This window comes from Melanostigma gelatinosum (assembly GCF_949748355.1).
Source record: "Melanostigma gelatinosum genome assembly, chromosome: 7".
Lineage (NCBI taxonomy): Eukaryota > Metazoa > Chordata > Actinopteri > Perciformes > Zoarcidae > Melanostigma > Melanostigma gelatinosum.
In genome coordinates, this window is record NC_136640.1 from 11,697,991 (window position 1) to 11,716,622 (window position 18,632).

The 18,632-nt window shown below is 44.0% G+C and overlaps 1 protein-coding gene across 2 annotated transcripts in view; it reads right to left on the bottom strand.

Moving 5' to 3' along the window:
• grik4 (glutamate receptor, ionotropic, kainate 4) overlaps window positions 1-18,632 on the bottom strand; it is a gene marked incomplete at its 5' end in the record, with an annotated part of 129,517 nt that overhangs the window by 14,246 nt on the left and 96,639 nt on the right. For both annotated transcript variants that reach the window (XM_079272652.1, XM_079272651.1), the window contains 3 exons: window positions 231-344; window positions 3,686-3,889; window positions 12,297-12,404. In XM_079272652.1, the coding sequence (XP_079128778.1) occupies window positions 231-344; window positions 3,686-3,889; window positions 12,297-12,404 (426 nt within the window). The remainder of the gene's footprint in view (window positions 1-230; window positions 345-3,685; window positions 3,890-12,296; window positions 12,405-18,632) is intronic.

Genomic DNA, 18,632 nt, shown 5'->3' on the forward strand with positions numbered 1-18,632 from the left:
GCAGGGGAAATGGAAGAGGTAAAAGAGGTGATAAGGCGCAAAAGAAGTGAGTTTGTGGAAGGATTTGGACCGATTAAGAGAGTTAGACTCTACACTCCAAAAGAGAGAGTGGTTCTTTCCCAGCCATTAAACAAAGCTGACAGCCTGCTGTGGTACGTCCGCAAGCAGTATGAGAGCCGGTTCGATCGGTTAGAGTGTGTGCGTGTGTGTTTGGAGGGCCGGTAACTCACCAGGTGGACACGGTACATGATGCTGATGCCGAGGGTCATGAAGGGCTTGGAGAAGTCAATGACCTTTTCACGCTCTGCTGTGATGGTGAGGCCTGCGACTGCCAGGTCAGCTTTCTGAAACACGGGGGCGGGGGCGAGTACAATCAAATCAGATCAACACACAGTCAAAGGCATGGTGAACATAGCTGTGAGGACGTGACATGCGTTGATGACATCATTTAAGAGCTTGAAAGGAAGATATAAGAAGTGGGCTACTAGATGCTAATTCCCCAATAATGCCCTTTTGTATCCCATAGCCTATTTGTCCGCCAATAGCACGATGTGTGTTGAGGATAATTCAGCATTGGCACGATGTGTCCACATGAGCCCACATGGAAATGGTCAATGTTCGCTGAATACGGGACAGCTCCCTGCTAATAATACAGGCCAGCAAAGTGCAACTGCAAGGGATTTTTCATCCCCCTGAGGGGCAAAGAGTGAAAGCAGCAACGCATTGCTCTTTGTCTGCTGCAGGAGAACTGAGAGGATTGGGGAGACAGAGAGGAATGGGAGGATGAGAGTAAGGAGAGGGGAGTTGCGCTGCTGCACCGCAGACGCCACTCAAAATCCACAAAACACTGTTTGTATCTCCAGGAAAGAGAGACAGGGAGAGGGGCATCTGGCATGCATGAAAGAGTGTTTTTGCGACAATGTCCATTTTGGTGTGATGTGAAAATGGATGTTTTTTTCCATAATTATTTTAACCTTTAGAGCAGGTTTGAAATGCTACCAGGACACATTTAGAGCTTCACCTGAAAAGCCCTGCTCTGTCTGTGCTCCAATTAGTGTGTGACACTTCAAAACGTCCACCTCTTTAACCTCGCCCCAGCCTCCACACTCCACACTGCAGCCTACTGTCTCCATGCTGCCCTCGCCTCAGCCCGCAGGCTTTGACCTTCCATCATCAGCTGTCCCCGGCCCCCGCCTCGTCTTTTTTCTCTCTCCGCCGTTTGAAAATCTGATCGCCTGCTCCCAGTGCCGGGAGGAAGTCACACGCGGGGAACGACCATCCAGGCAATTCCAACAAAGGAAGTCACGATCCTTTGAAAAAACGAACACACGGTCGTAACAGCCTCTGAAATATTTATGTGACGATAGAATATTGATATTGATTGCTGGATTCCTTTGCCTGCCGGCTGTTGTGCTTTCTAGAGAAACTGAAAAAACACACACACTGCAATGTTGGCTGTTCAATATTGCATCATACCCGTTTCAACTCGCTTTCAATCATTAGTCATCAAGACTAAATAAAACTTGCAAATGTGAAAGATGAATTAAACATGACCCTCTAGGATGTAGCATTTGACTTTTAAGAGTTCAGTCTTTGGAGATGCCTCTGTTCTCTAACTGCAGCACAGTGGATTAAGGAACCAGGACGTACTGTACTTAGACCTCGGTCTAAGTACAGTCAGGATTCCTCCCGGCATGTCTGGTCTCATTGTTAGCTCAGGCAGCCTGACAGCCGTCAAACCAATCACCCTCAAACTGTTCAGTATTGTTCAGTGTAAATGGTACTGGCAGGGACACAGGTATCTGTTGTCCGGAAGAACCTAAGGCTGTCCTCCTTTGCTGCTACGGAGTATATATCTCCTATCCTTTCAGCTTATCCATTAAACTTGCAACCGTGGCTGTTCCTTTGTCTTTTGTCGCAATCTTTTTTTTTACTCTGCATCTTCCCCATCCCTTTCTAAGCCTTTATCCACACAAGCTCAATCCTTTCTGTCCACTGTGGAGCATCCCTCCAGATGTCCCCCATCCTGTGACAAATGTCTCTCAAGTGCGTCTCGACCTTTTTGTCCGCCCCCTGCCTTGCCTTTAACCATGACACTTCTGAAGGTCAGCCTTCTGCAGGCAACTTACAGGGGATGAAGGCGGTGGCAGGCTGTGACAATAACAAGAGCAGGAACTCCTTCCTTTACATACTTAATGGCTTTGCCCTCCATTAGCCCACAGTATTAAGACAGATCACCTCTTAGGAGTGGCTCAATCCCTTTCTACTTCATTCCTGTTTTCCTCTTCCTCACCCCAGCCTTCCTCTTAACTATTTTTCATTCTGTTTCACTCCCTCAACAATCGGCCCGAACCTTCCTTGTAGTCATGATCGTTACTCTTGCTGTCGGCACAAATTAGCCTGTTTCCACACATCTTCACTATTTGTTTCTCTAAGTGCAACAACTTTGGTGTCCGTTGTAAATGCTACACATACAGTAAAGTTCCTTTGTTACAGACAATCCCTCCAACATCCGTTTTTTCAGCCAGTGTCTTGTGCTCTCATTGGTTGAACCCCCCCGACAGACTCCCCGACCGGTCCAGATATTTAACATGCTACATATCTAAGATGGGGGCGCATGGTGGTGTGGCGGCGAGCACTGTCGCCTCAGTCGGGGTTCGATCCTGGGTTGGCCCTTTTGTGTGGCGTTTGCATCTTCTCCCCGTGCCAGCTTGGGTTCTCTCCAGGGTCTCCGGCTTCCTCCCACAGTCCAAAGAGGTTCATTCATGACTCTAAGTTGCCCGTAGGTGTGAATGTGAGGGTGAATGGTTGTCTGTCTTCATGTGTTAGCCCTGCGATAGTCTGGCGACCTGTCCAGGGTGTAGTCTGCCTTTGGCAAATGTCAGCTGCGATCGGATTCAGCCCCCCCGCGACCCCGGAACAGGATAAGCATGTTAAAGATAATGGATGGTCTGGGCTGCTTTGGCTCATGTCTTTAAACAGTTCACACATAATGCTCCAGTGCTAATTTGTGAACGCCAAACCAACAATGATTTGCCTCTGACCAGAGGTGGACTGGCCATCAGGCATGCCGGCCAATTTCCGGATGGGCAGATCATGATGTGCCTTTTGGGCCAACACAAGAGTTTTTTTTTTGTCTGACCGGCCCATGCCAGGGTGGTCTTTTTTCCAAGTCAAATCCTGCCTCTGAGGGATATTGTTGGGGAGCTCCAAACTGTCTGCGAGTAGAAAATCGGTGCTGAAGTCATGTAGTGTGAACTGGGCATGATATAACCTTATCTGCCTGTTTAAGAACCACATACAGTGTAGCTGGAGGAGTGAAACACCTCCCTCAGAGATTTAACAGCAACAACACAGAGCGATTCAGGAGGAAAGTCTTTTAAGGTCAGGAGGCTTAGGAACAGGCGCTGAGAGGGAACAAGCCACCAACAAGCTGTGACTGTTTTGGAAAATACAATGCTTTCGATGAAACAACTGCTGAATGAAAAATGGATGACATAAAGGAAAGCCGCAAGCTGTGAACTATATGAAAGCTGAACGATACTTTCTTCTGTTTGTGTATGTGAATGCCTGAAGCAAGTACTTCACTGGTGTGCTTATACGTGTACATGACGTTATAAAAATCATGATTTATGGTTGTAGGGCTTGTTTACAGGCTGTGCATGTGTATTTATTTTCCTCATACCCTTGATATGAGCTCTCCCACCATGCCGGTCCACGTTCCATTGGCTCCAGGAACCCCGTACAGTCCATCCCCCACCAGCCGTATGCGATACTTGAACTTGAGAATATCTGCCAGCTCCTTCAGCATGTCCACGCAGAAGCCTTCGTAGCGGTCATTTCCCTCCAGCTCTTGGTGGTTCTGCCGCAGCATCACATACGGATTCTCCTGAAAAACACACATGGTTTGCATCGTAGACAGTTCATGCACAACTGACCGTCTATAAAAAAAATTGTGTGACAAAGCAAGACGGAGCACAGACGAGATCATGTCATAGTACAGTCACAGCAAACACAATTCATACTGGATTGCACGATTCAGATTACTTGTCTGAGAGTTCAGCTTGTGCAAATATAAAATAAATGGACCACTGAGTTGCATTATGGGAAATGTTAGAATATCTTGGTGTTACTTCAATTTTGACAATTCTTTCTAAAAATGATCCACAACGTTCTGTAAGCACTAAATAGCTTCAGCACGTCTTTAATGTTTAATGGTTGCTTTACAGAACCGAACTAAATATTTGACTGTCAGGAATAATGATATAAGCATCCCATATGTCCTTTGGAGGTCATTGTTCACACCAGGTTTACTGCCTCCAATGAAAGATTTGTGGATTTGAAGCAGAGCCAGACACTAAAATCAGGAACAGTCAGACGCCAATCTGTTATATCCGGCAAAAAGTGGATAAGAAACAAAAGCAGTTTTCCTCTCACCACACCCAAACACACACTTATTTACAACCTGCCTTTTAGAGAACCAACTCTCTGTTCGGCTGTCTGTTTATTTATGTCTCGATGTTGTAGGGAGATTTAAAGAGCCCAACAGTGATGTATTTTGGAGCCCCCCCCCCCCCCCCCCCTCCCCCTTATTGCGCTGCTTTTCAAATAATGCAACTGTCAGACTGGTGTGCTTGGGCTCAATACATCATAAAACAGACAGCGTTATGTGCTACTTTGCTGTTGTTCTATCTCAGGTACTCAGCTCGTGAATCCAGCGAATCAGTGAATCCTTACTTTGGCGACATGACATCAGATAACAGCGATTAACAAGTCCAAGCACTTTCATGGGCTGATACAGTTTTAAAATAAACAAAGAAAAAGGAAACTTTGTTGTTGTTATTGTAGCAGATAATAAAGATAATAAAGAACACCGAGTGTAACAACACGTCTATGTGCTTATGCAAGATATATACCAGCTCACAAATCTTTGTTTAACCACGAGCTTGTTCAAGAGATTGTCGACTACTTGTGTTGACAGAATTACGTACAGCGGGGTGTGTGTAATTCACCACAGGCACGTGTGAAAATCCATTCAAAGTCCCCGTGACAGCTTCCAGGAGGGTGAAGCATAAGCAGTGTTGTGTATTTTCAGGACTGGAATAGAAGTGAAATAGTTTTGTCATCTCCACAGCTGGATATACTTATTTGTGTTGGTAGCTGGTTGACTGGCAATTGATTTGCCTCACAGCGAAAGCCACGAAGAATCGTAGCCTCCGCTGAAATCAGCAACATTTGAGAACTTGGTGCACATCAGGTGGCACAACTGTTACTGTGACAACTTGCCCTGTTGTCATAGCAACCACTTTGTTCCACCCGTGGCTGCGTACAGAGGTTGGGGGGGGGGAGTTCAGATCACTTTGACACAGGATTGTACAGCTTTGCCTCTCTCTCTCTCTCTCTCTCTCTCTCTCTCTCTCGCTGCATCACTGGACAGTAGAAACCACAGCCGCCTGCTCTGCTGCGATAAGACTGAGAATAGAATGACTACTGATCGACTATGTCTACGTATCTCTGCACCTGGAATCTGCATATGGATTCAATTGATCTAGCCAGGCTCATAGTTCGATGAAACAGACTGTATAGTCAACAATAACCTGTGACATGTTTCCTCGTGACAGTGAACAGAGGCAGTGTAGTTTACTTTGAGTTCATTGCGTTTAAAGTGCCGTAAATACTCACCAATTCCCAAACCTGCCTCCGAGAAATTATATTTATGCAATATTATTAGTTTTCCTAATTGCATTTTGCTTGTAAAAGTAATTTTGGATCATGTTTACAAGCAACGTTGTTTGAGTGGAGGAAGCGCTACATTTGTGTACGCCACACAAGTCAGACGGAGGTAGTCGGGTGGGATGATGAGTGAACAAAGTGCAAGACTGTGACACTCGTGTGGTTAGGTTTATGAAACAGTGCTTTGGTTGAAGTCAGGAGGAGACTGTGGACAGGCTGTTGACGACTTAAAGCATTGTGGGTTTTAGTCTATTTATGGGATTAATTGACAATGATAAAAGTAGATCATATAATTAGCCTGAAAGTACAAATTATAAAAGTACACTTGTTTGTCTGTTCATTGACTCCTTAAAACGTTGCGACAGAGCCTTCTCCATATCTGCCCCCTCCCTCTGGAACTCTCTCCCCAAAAACATCCGAGATTGCACTGACCTTTCCACATTCAAATCACAAATCAAAACTCACCTGTTCAAAACTGCTTTTAATGCGTGACTATTATTGTGTACTTTGTTTTTAGTGTATTGTTTTTATATATGATGATTTTAATGTAAAGTGTCTTTGAGTGTCATGAAAAGCGCAATATCAATAAAATGTATTATTATTATTGTTAAAACAGCCACGTACCTCACTGGCCTTCCGTGATGTCTATGCATCATGTTTCAGCATACATGGGGCACAATATAAATGCTAATTTCATAGCTCACAGACTGCTGAAGCTTTTCCAGCACAGACTTGCAGTCAAGCCAGACCAAGTCAGACGATTTCACTCCTTCCGATTTCTGCAACAGTGTAGCAGAGGTTAGCTTTTTATAGATGTTTTGTACATAACGCGAGCCGGACAGAGGGACAGGGAAGAAATGAAGAAAAGCCTGCTCCAGTCACTGAACAGCTCTTCACATGAACTAAAGAGAGAGAGCCAGTAGGGTGCCTGGATGAATGTGTTTGTGTCCTATACTACGAGATTTAATTCAGCAAAATTCATTTTCCAGCTTCTTGTTGATATGTGTGCGTATGGGAAAAGGATTTTATATTTTTAACAAAAGGCTGCCGTCATGAGGAAGCTCGATCTCTTGGACTAAGGCTAGAAACTACTGCCTTTGTATATTGTCTTCCCTCCATCCCTCTGTGTTGATCTGGTTAAGTACAGACTAATAAAAGCAGACCTAGCACACATCCATCAATCACGCCAGAAAAAACCCAACAGAGATCAATACCACGGGGACGCTTTTATTGTTGTCTTTGTCACTTTCTTTGGTTTCAATTTGTCCCTCTTTCGCTGAGCTCCCGTCGCCCTATTGACCATTTCACAGTTGTAAACGTAAACATTGCAAATGTGTCCCGATTAATTTCCTGTGACAGTGTATGGGACTGACATTAGCTGACGAGATGGTCCATAGCTGTTTTCTAGCATTGCAATTCTGTTAGAACAAATGGCCAGTCAAATGTGCCTGTTAATTCATTCGATCTGTGCTGCGTTGCAGACATGGAAACACAACTGCTATTGAAAGCCGATATATTTCCTGCAGTTTATACTCATCCAAAAACTTCCACCAAACATTGAAAGAAAAATCACTAACCACTTCCACGAGAAGCCTTCTGTGAAGTTGAGAACAAAATCATGTAAAAATAACGACATAAAAGGTATGAAAAATCTATCCAGGGGTATGAAAGTGCTGTGTTCCATGACGGCAAAATCACAAGGGTATCCCCATCTACCTTATTTTGCACACCACAGCAAAACTGCAATAAAGCTATACGTTTTGAAGCTTTAAGAAATGCAGACTTCTAAAGCAGCTCTTATTCCCAGGCCATGAGGAGTCTGGTTGTGGACTGATAACTTCGGAGGAAGAAGCACACTCTCTTGCATATGCACAAGAAAGTGCATGTACGCACACACATACAGACGCAGAGCGCCAGGTGCACCGGTGGGTGTTGTTCATATTCAACTTCAGACACCACAGTGGAGTTTCCCCTTTTAAAACCGCAGGGTGTTCAAGATGTCTTCACACAACCCTCCTCGCTTTCCTCAACTGTTTTCTTATCCTTAAAAACCTGCTGTCCGGAGCCCCGCAAAACTGGCAGCTGAGATATAATTCTCTCACAGGGTTTGGTAGTTCTGTTTGAAGAAGAGCCACAGAGGCTCCGACAATACTCTGACAAATACCAGGTCATTAGAAAAAGGGCCAGGTCATTTCCATTTTTTTAGAAAGCAATTTCAATACAAATGAGGTGAAACCAGAGCGAGAACAAGTACACACAGACTTCAAGAAATGGGGACAGATCTTGTGTCTGTGGGCGCGGATTCAGGTGCGCATGCACATAGTGCTGCTGAGCCTTTGTGCCTGCAAATCTGCTTCTGTGTCTGCTTTTATCAGTCGGCTTTATGTGCACTGTGTATGTGAGTGGAAATGACAGCACTCAGTAACACAAGGGTAGTGTGCAGGAATGACAACAAGAATTCTAGTTGACAAAGGCAGAAAGTGGCTCCTACCGAAGGCACTCAAAGCAGATTTCAGGTATTAACAAGGAAAATGGGTCTTGAACTGGGATTCAAATATGTAGACGGTATGATTCCCGAACAATGACAGAAAGCTGGCACCAAATAGTCCTTCACGTAAAGCTCTGCTCCATGTGATTTATTTCAGAAATGAGGAATAACAAAGAGTGCCAAATTCTGAGAGCACTGAGCATGAGTTTGGGATAATTAAATGAGGGCTATACTGTGTTAAGACCCAAGGCTGTTTATTAATTATTTGGTGGTTGTGTAATAACCGCATGTATTTGCATGTAGCCAGTGAAAAATATCTGCTCATCAATGTGACTTGGGCTGTGTGTGTGTGTGTGTGTGTGTGTTGTGTGTGTGTAGACTTAGTGGATTTATGCTTGGATGAGATGAGTATTATTTTTTTTGAAACATTAATGTTGAGTTAAAAATTTGAATGTGTCTTTTTATTGGGAAGTGTTGGTGGTCAGCTGTTGCAAGGAGGACACACACATCCCGTTTATCGGGTGCTTGGACGCTATTATATTTGCTTGCAAGTTGAGTTATTCCTATTGATGCTCCCTGACTCCATTTAACCTTGGAATCATAAATTGGATGATCGTCATCATCATTATCACCCAAGATCCACTAGCTCCACTTTAAAATATGGCCTTGTTCATACCATACCCATTTGTCTTGGGTGATACGATCACAAAGGAACAGCTCTAACAACTTCAGTTCACACACGTCCTTAAAATGCATCTCCCCATGCATCTTGAGAACGTGTGATCAGATCTCACTTTCCCGCTCTATTTGCAGATCAACGTTTAAATGATTTCCGTTTGCAAAAATCAAATGCGTTGTTGTTTTTAACCAGCTGGAGGCAGTCTGCTGGAATTTAAAAGAAGAAGTCAAAATCGAAACAATACAGACTGGGTCTCTTCCTTGGCGTGTTCCGGGCCAACCAAACCCCAAAAAATATTTTATAATATCTATGGGCTTTTTGGAAATGTGTTGCCTGTTATCTCACTTTAATATCACACCATTTTTCTAAGAGCTTTCCACTTGTGATCAGATCAAACAAATCACTCTTTCTACTGCTTGACAAGCTACTGTGTATCAGAATACATAAAACACAATGCAACGGCAGACTGTTTTTCTATTGCATCGCTGTGGCTACTGAGGGTACAAAGACATTAGACCTCCCTCATGCAAGAACCACTTGTACAAACAGATTTGTTCTTTAGGAGAACTTGCTGCACTCACCAATATTCTCGTATTTATTCATTTTCTGTTCAGTACAAGCACAGTTTACGATCGGTCCAGAACTTTCGTAGGAGTCATTTGCAGTTAGTCTGCTGTTATCCAAACCTACATTTTTCACTAGTGTGTTGTATAGTTCATTACTTTGAAGCAATTTCAAGTTTTAAAACCCGATATAAATTATACTTTATAATTATGTTGGCATTATCCTGAGATTTGATTTATTGGTTAATAAAATTCTGAAAGTATTCATATAGCCTAACGATATCATCATTCATTTAATTTGGCAATTGATATAATAAAATATGAGCATCTTCAATTATGTGAGCCCCCCGTTGCAGTCATTGATAGCCTTGCTGTGGCGAGACGTTTTGCATATCGAACCATTTCTCCGATATTTCAGTGAGAATACGACCCTGATATGACATGGCATTAAAATCATTTTTTCCCCCATTCCTAGCCTTTAACAGGTCGCTTAATTCTGCTGCTGATGCTGTGAAAATGATAGAAAGTCCATCATATTTAACAGCGTTAAGTGCCTTTATGGACCTCTAAAAACAGGACTTCACTATAGGACATATCGGGTAGGACGCACAGCCTTATATGGTATTATTGGGCCGTTTATTATGGACATTTACAATTCTCATGACTTGTAAATGCACAAGTGGTGTTCATTATGTTTACGCTGGTCTTTCACACAGTTATCTGAAGTAAGGAGCGTTCGCTGAACCTGACGTGGCCCACCGAACTAAAAAGAGTGAGAGAAAGTAATCATAAGAATACCAAAATGTTTTTGCACGAGGGAACAAACTCAATCAATGCTTACAAAAACACATGGTTTTTGGCCTTGCAGTAACGTGGTAATCAATTCAACCCCCCCCCGAGCTGTTAGTGAAATTGAAGGGGGAAGATGACAGCCCTGTTTAGGTGTAATGAAACTGCCCGGTGAAGTCCAGGTGCACATGTCAAGTGTGTACATAAACACACATAGATATACTGAACACACACACACACACATAAATGCAATTGCAATTGCACACAAACACACACAGTCTCCCAGGCCACTGCTACTGGTAAGGAATTCTTATGGAGGCTTTCAGCTGTGGCTCATCTCCCGCCCACAATCGAGATAACAGCGACATGGCAATCACACCATGATGAATGAGCTTTGATAGGCGCTGAAAATTGCTCCGTGGTGGCTTCCGAAGTTTGGTCCTGGGACTCTATATCTCCAAAGTGATATCAAATCAAAGCTCTGTGCTCGGCCAATTCTTTCTGTCACACCCTCTTTCTGTGTTGTGAAAATATTGTCTCATTTGCACTCCCCCTCAAACCAAACACACACACAAATCTCCATCCCCCCCCCCCCCCCCCGCAGCACGCTTTCCCTCCAGTGTGAAACGAACCGTTCCATCTGAATCCCAATAAGTCTCAATGAGGCCAGTGGGTTGTTCAGTGGCGAAATGTGGCAATATGTCCTTCCCTCATTCCCATGGCTCCTCAGCTGATAAGCCAGCCACTCAGAAAAACACATTGGGCCAATTGCCTCTGCTTACAAGCTACTTTTATCTTATCGTCTGATTCATCAGCGAGGAGGAGGAGCTGGGCGAGTGACAGCTTTGTGTGTTTCTGTGTGCTTGTGTGTATCGAGGGAAGAAGAGAGGCATGAAACACATGCAGCCGACTGAGGAGCTGAATGGTTTCATGTAGTTCCAACATGAATCCACTCATCACCTTTGATGTGATATCAAAGCTACTGTAAAACAGAAAAGTCAAGCTTTTAAACAGCATTATAGTCTTCTTACTAGTTTGGGAAATTCCTGACACATCTGCTTTACTAATTACAACAGGTAGCTCATTAATTGTTGAGCAATTAATCACTGTTAATAATTCGATCAGTCAAGAATATTTGACTACTTCCACAGCGTTGTGTCAGCGCTGGAGAAAGGTCTGGCTCCACACGTTATAATTCTGACATGGGGGGAAAACGATCTGGCTTGTTTGTATTTCTTTAAACCAATCACAATCGTCTTGGGGCGGAGCTAAGCACAGGATGCAGCAGGTAACCTTGCAAAATAGATAACGCAGATAGCAAGAAAATGAAGGGAAGGAGAACTGAAATAGGCGTCCAATGGCAGGCTTATACTAGCAGTCTACATTCGACGAGTATAACTGTGCAAAGTTGCAGCGACGTTTGTGCTTTGCTTCGATATTAGTTTGAAATGTATTTCAGTGTTGAAGGTGACATTCACCATTCCTCCTTTGTCATATTATTTATTGCGAAACACTTTTATCCAGAAGGAATTACAGTGAACATCTTATGACTCACAACTGACCATGTTGAGATGCTAATAAATAAATTCAGAGCAGCTATGAACATGTTTGCTTTCAGATGAGGTCGGTTAAAACGCCGTACAAACTAGTTTTGATTGAGGCATATTGAAGCTCTATAAACCTTTTCATTAATACAAGAATGAGATGTTTTAGGTGCCCTGGGTGTAAAGCGTCATCTAATTTATTCTCCAATAAAACTTATAAACTGAGAATGGCTGACAAGTGGAATTATTAGCTGATGCATTGTGATGTCGCCTCATCTGAAGTACTCGGGGCAAAACAAAAAGTGCAGCAGCACTTCCTCTGATCCCACGAGGACTGAGTGTGGATCTGAAAATACAAAATGGGTTTTTGATATGGTAATTGTCCATCAACCACAGAATGTCAGCCCCGTGTAGATCAGCCGCGGCGTTGTGCTAATAAAATGACACGGACAGCTGCTGATGTGCGCGTACAGTATCAGCATGCAAACAGTAGCACTTACTAGTATTGTTGTGATGGTTAGAGTAGTGTTGAAGAGGGTGTCCGTCAAATTGATTGATGGAAGCTTTCTCTCCATGGACAGTCCATCTTCAGAGTGCCACAGGCCAATCTGCAAGAGAGTGACACACACACACACACACACACACACACACACACACACACACACACACACACACACACACACACACACACACACACACACACACACACACACACACACACACACACACACACACACACACACACACACACACGTCACTAAGTCCATCAGCTGGAAAAGGTCAAAAGAAGCAATCTGTACTTAATTGTCCCCCTATTCTCTCGAGGACAATCAGTACGACGATCACGATGGACAGTGTAAGACAGAAAGAAAGCAGTGGACAGATTACCATGTTGTGAGACAAGGTGAAAGCGAGAGTGAGCGAGGCTGCAGGAGGAAACGGAGACGTGCGTGTGGTTCCGTGAGGAGCAAACACAGGGCACGTGTTCAATCAGAGGCAACAGAATGCATTCATTAAACCAATTTCCGGCAAATCCTGTGGCGCAGAGCCACATTCTCATTTTCATTACAGCTCGAGTGGGGATTCACAACTCCACCTCACATGGTGTCTTTCCTCCCATCCCCTTTCAATCTGTCTCTGCCATCTCCTGTTTCGTTAATCTTCTAGTTGATCGACCAAAGTTTGTCAACAGTCAACACCATGACGTCTCTGCATCTGCTTTGCTTCCTGCTACTTTCAGGTGCACATTCGTCTTTCTTGCATCCATCTTATCTTAATGACAGGAAACAAACAAAAACAAAAAACATGGCTGTTGGTACGCTCTGACCTTGATGGAGTTACACGGCTCCTCTAACGGTTGGGAAAACTCTGCAACCCTGGAGCTTCATGAAATCAGTGTTTTTCTTAGTTTTGACACGACAACAGACCTTTGACTTTTCCAGTGACAACCAATTCAACTGTGCTGTTGTGCTGTATGATATCTGTATTATTCATTCAAAATTGCGATACATCGTTGCTGATGAATACATGGTCAGCGTTATGCGACACTGGTGGCACAACACGGGCAGAGCTGTCAGCAAAACAATTTAGCTTTACTTATCACAGTGGCTCATCATCATTTAATTTATGCAGCTGGTGCGGAAACACGCAATTTCAATGTCAATAACAAACACAGCAGTTGCTTGCACTGAAGATAACCTCGAGATAAATCAAGATCAAGATAATATGCAAAATCTGTCTTTTTATTTGTTTGTGTAACTTATTTCCTGTTTAGATTTAATATATGAGGAGGATTTTAAGAACGTGAGCTCATCCTGCCCACTGTGGTTCCTGCTGTGTGTCTTTGTGTTCATTAAATATGCCAAACTATAATGACCTGTTAGGCTCACTGAGAAACAAAATGATGACAATTTAAAACAATGTTTTTGGTCATTTACATTCAAACTGTGTAATCTACCTCATTATGTAAACATTGCTACCCCGGTCTTGAAGACTGTAGAAGTAATATCCCTTATCATAATAATCAACCTCCCTCCATTATGAATGTTATGTGGGAGGAATAAATGAGAGAATACAACATATAATTTAGCCTCAATACATCGTTGGTGTGATTCAATCCATGCCACTGGAAGGAGTTCTCTGATTACATGCTAGAACACCTTTGGGAATATTCCTGTTGGTTGGAGACCAGAAAGGATGAACTGTTAGCAGATCAGCAATTGAAGTCTGATATGAAAAAGAAAAAACGTCAGCAAACAAAGCTCCCCAATCTTGGTCGTTTCAAGGCTAAATTGTCAAAAATTCTCAAGAGGTTACAACCCATTCATGTTGATCAGAGCCTGCGTTTGAAAGCCGTTTAACCACTCTCCGAACACTGATGATGAATTCTGATGTGTGATATAATAACCAAAAGGAAGAGAGAGCACCCGGAATCAAAGATTTCCTTTGAGAGTATGATCAAAAAGATCTTGCCTCCCATTTCCTCTGGTGTACTTGTTGGGAGAAACAGCACCTTGCTCACACAAATAGATATCTGTTCATCTACCCAACCCCCCTGCGCAACACCCTCCACACTCTGCTGATGACGTCCTCAAGGAGCAGAGACGGAGAACATGTGAACACACTGCGGCACGACCCAGACCTGGAATATGGTGTTCAGCAATCAGAGTACACAATCAGTTGTCAGAGCCTGTGGAGGTGGTGGGAGGTGAGTCTGTGACTTGGTCGGGCTCAGCAGGCGTCACCAGTGGTCTGAGCATGGGGATGACTGAGAGGGTAATGGGATGGGGTGGCATTGTGACTCTTGCCCAGGAACAGGAGGTGGAGAGAGAGAGAGAGGGGAGAAGAGGGAGATGAGGGAGCTGTGAGCAGGAAGGAGAGAAGAAGCAGATGCTGGCGGGGGAGGAACTGGCTCTTTGATGCCCCTGCCATCAATTCTCTTTGAGCTGGGAGGGGGAGAAAATAGAGCTGGCTGCGATTCACTTGGACTAACAATAAGGAAGATGTACACATCAGGGAAGCACGCTCGGGAGCAAACACACTCTGACATTCATCAAAAAGACTGAAAACCTTTAATGCTGTAATTATTCTTTGCAAGACTTCATGCAATACATTCCTTTTTTTATTATTGGTTTGTGCAATAAAAATGAGAGGCTACTCATTACATAGCATAAATAGGCTGAAAAGATGACAACAGAGTTTCTAAAAGTTGGAGATACACCAATATACAACTCATGAAATTGATGAAATATTAATTAATTAAGCTGACGGCCACGAAAGAACATCAGTAATCTTATATGTCATATGCATTGAAGCACATTTTGTTATAATTATGTAGGTTGCGCAGACTCTAAAGTGAAGGGACCCTTAACCATTGCATTAAATCTGGTGAAGCAACACCATTAAAACATTACATAAAACCGCATTATTAACCGCAGCACAACCCAAGAAGCTATTAGACTCATAAGCTTTCATGATAGAGACACGACGTTGCATACTGCCATATACAAGACTCTTTGTGAACAATATAAAAGGCTGTAACTTGATGTTTCTCATTTGCAGTGTCATTAATTTGGTATTTACACTGCAATTATAGCAAAAAACTACTGTGCAGTAGTCTACAACCACTGAACAAATTCAGACAAAGTTCAGATGGTTGACGAGCAGTGTGCACTATTTATTTGACTGAGAAACAGGGAGGCAGGAGGAAGAATAAGGTAGAATAAGAGATCGGGGAATAGGAGAGGAGCAAAAGGAAAAGACCGAGAGAAAGAGAAAGATGCAGGGGAATGTCAATCACTTACTGAGGAGGTGCGGTGAGGCTGGCAAACGGAAAGAAAATCAATGAGGAAGTATGAGGAGCAGCCAGCTAGGGAGCCAGAACATAAGGCGGAGAGAACAAGAGAAATAGACAGCAACTGAGAGACAGAAAAGACAGACAGTCAGAGAGAGAGAGAGAGAGAGAGAGAGCGAGAGAGAGAGAGAGAGAGAGAGAGTTTATGTGAGAGCGAAATAAAGAGAAAGAGTGAGAGAGCCAGGAAAAAGAGAGAGTTGGTCGGGGAAAGTGACAACAAGTGGAACGACGCTCCCTGTGAGGGATTACCCAGAGTTCATTCTGCAACCTGGAATTACAGCACGAGGATAAGATTAGGGAGGCTGCTCATTGAAGCGTCAGGATTGGCTGATTTTCCTGTCAGAAAAATGCCATTATGCAATAGGATGTGGCGAGAGACTGCGCTGCGACGAACCACAGGCAGACACATTCATCATATATGAGAGAAGCAAGCGGTACCACTATCAAGCATAATGTCAAACAGCCCATTCACACCGAGGCGAAAGCATTCAGGTGTCACGGCGGTGAAAATGAGTCCGAGTCAAAACGGAAATGTGTGTGTGTGTGCGAGTTTCCGGCTGCATGCTTGCATGTGTGCATGTCTGTTTGTGGCTGTGTGAATTGCAGTTTAGCAAAACATCTTCACGGGCCTCTGAGGATGGACTTTTATGGCTCTTTTAGCAACGTTATGTCCTCTCAGCTTGACGAAAATATGCTGAAGTAGATGCTGTTTCTACCCATCGGCGGACATTACCGCCGGTTGAATCAGCAGCCAGCGCCCAGTTAAAACGAAAGCGAGGACAGTTACACGTAAAGCACATCGACTCTGCCTCACAAGAAAAGGCATAGTGTACTTGTGAGGAACTGTTATGCAGGTTTCCTCTACGGAATAGTGAGTGGGAAAACTGGGCTCTCTTATAACAGAGGCTCTCTCTGGTATGACTCATCAACAGGAATGAGAATAATCAGGGTGGCGCCGTCCGCAAACGTCAGGGGCTAGACAGACACAGGTGGAGGTGTAGGTGTTTGGCACTGCCACACAGTAAAGAGAGGATGAGGGAAAGCACACCGTCGTGACTCTCGTGCTGATTGAAGAAAAAGGAGCTATACAGACTTGTGGTATTCTTGCTATTATTTCCTGCTGATCAAGAAGTCTCTCATCCCTGACAGTGGAGAAAAGCAAGCGTGGGAAAAGTTGACCTGGCAACACTTTGAAAAAGTGGTTTCATAAAATCTATACTGTGTTTTGTGCCGTGTTTCTTCTGAATACAAAACACACGCCTCACGTTATTTCTGGAAATTTATTCCAAAGCTAGTCAGCCTATTCATTATTTGGCCTCATGGTGAATAATGACACTGCTTGTTGGATCCCAGTAATGAGATTCAAACTCTGTCAGAGCAGATCGTCAAAGCAGCGCTGCGTGTTCACCAAGTGCTGCATCCCCAGTAGAGCAGACAGCCAACAATGGATGCCCTCGCAGCCACAGTCCCCGCTCAGCCTGTCCACCCCAATCCTACCGACCGTCCAAATGTCTACATCTCTAGTGACCATGTTGGTGGAGACGTACTCTAAACACTGGGGGCAGAGCGAGGCCTTTGGGGTGTGTTTCAATTCCAAATCGCTCAATACCACCGTCCAATCCTAACAAGCTTCTTTTGGTCTCTTTTCTTCTGAAAGTTTAGTATCCATTCAACAATCTAACAAGACTTCTGGGAGAACAGAGTGAGAGTATGAACCTGTCTATGTGAGAGAATGAATAAAAACAATACCTATAAGGTTACAATGCATCTATGGGAGCCTTGGTAGCATTTCAAGGGTGCACTGTGCAGCCTGATAACAACAGAGACACAGAGGCACACTTGCAGGCACACAGGCACAGAGGCACTCACGCACACGCACATCAATTTGCATGTACATACATATTACACACATACACACACTCACAGACACACATACACACACTCACAGACACACACATACACACAGCCAGCCAAGCAACCCATACACAGTCTCACCCAGCCTTGAAATCCGTTAAGACTGGGGGATCTTGCAAAGCAGCTCATCCATTCTGCTTTTGATCTATTCCCCATCTCCAGCCTGCAAAGTGCAAACTGGAAAAAACAAAAGATGAAAGGGGACTGCTGTACGTCTCTGAGAGACCAACCAAAGAAGAAAACTCGAGACACACAGAGGATGCCGACGAGTGATGTGAGTCTCTGCTTCGACAGATTCATTATGAATTTTAATCCGTAGTCCCACATTCAGCACAGGGAAGACACCTTTGAGCCGATTGTGTCACGGCCAGACAGGTGTTTCCTGTGTCTCTGTGTGTTTGTGTGTGTGGTATGGGCGTGGCTCCGACCTGGTCTCCTCACGGCTCCCTCCTGATTGCGATTCATTCACCTCACCTGTCCAGTCTAGCTGCCTTCCATCAACTCATCTACTCAACAGGTTATCTACCCCGGTTTTGCATCCACTCTTCAACCAGATCGTTGTTACAACCTCCGTGTTTGGATCATCCTCCTGGCTCCCCAGTCTGCCTGCCCGGTTTCCCACCCTCACCCTCGGTTCCCCACTTCTCCATTACATTTTTCCCTTTGTGTCCTCCCGGAATAAAACCCTTACACTCTCTACTCCCTGTCTGCGCTTGGGTCCGCCACCACAGCCCGTGACAGATTGATGACGATTCAATAGGATTTATTAGTTATTAGTTACAAGTCAATATGCTTCGCTTTGACTTGCCACACCCACTCTGCCTCTAATTCGTGTAACACCGATGTGTTTTGTATCCACTCAGGAGAAGGCAGTTGCATCCAAATCCTTGTCTTAGATTTTTGAGTTTTGAGTAAATCAAGATGCAGGAAAAGAAGCAAAAACCGCAGAGCGGTCTTTCGGGAGAATATGTCACAAGATGAGTAATATGTCTTGTAAGCAACGCTGCCCAGCTTTCCCCTAGTCCCACACATTTAAATCAACAGCTGTATCATGCAGCTGACACAGTCT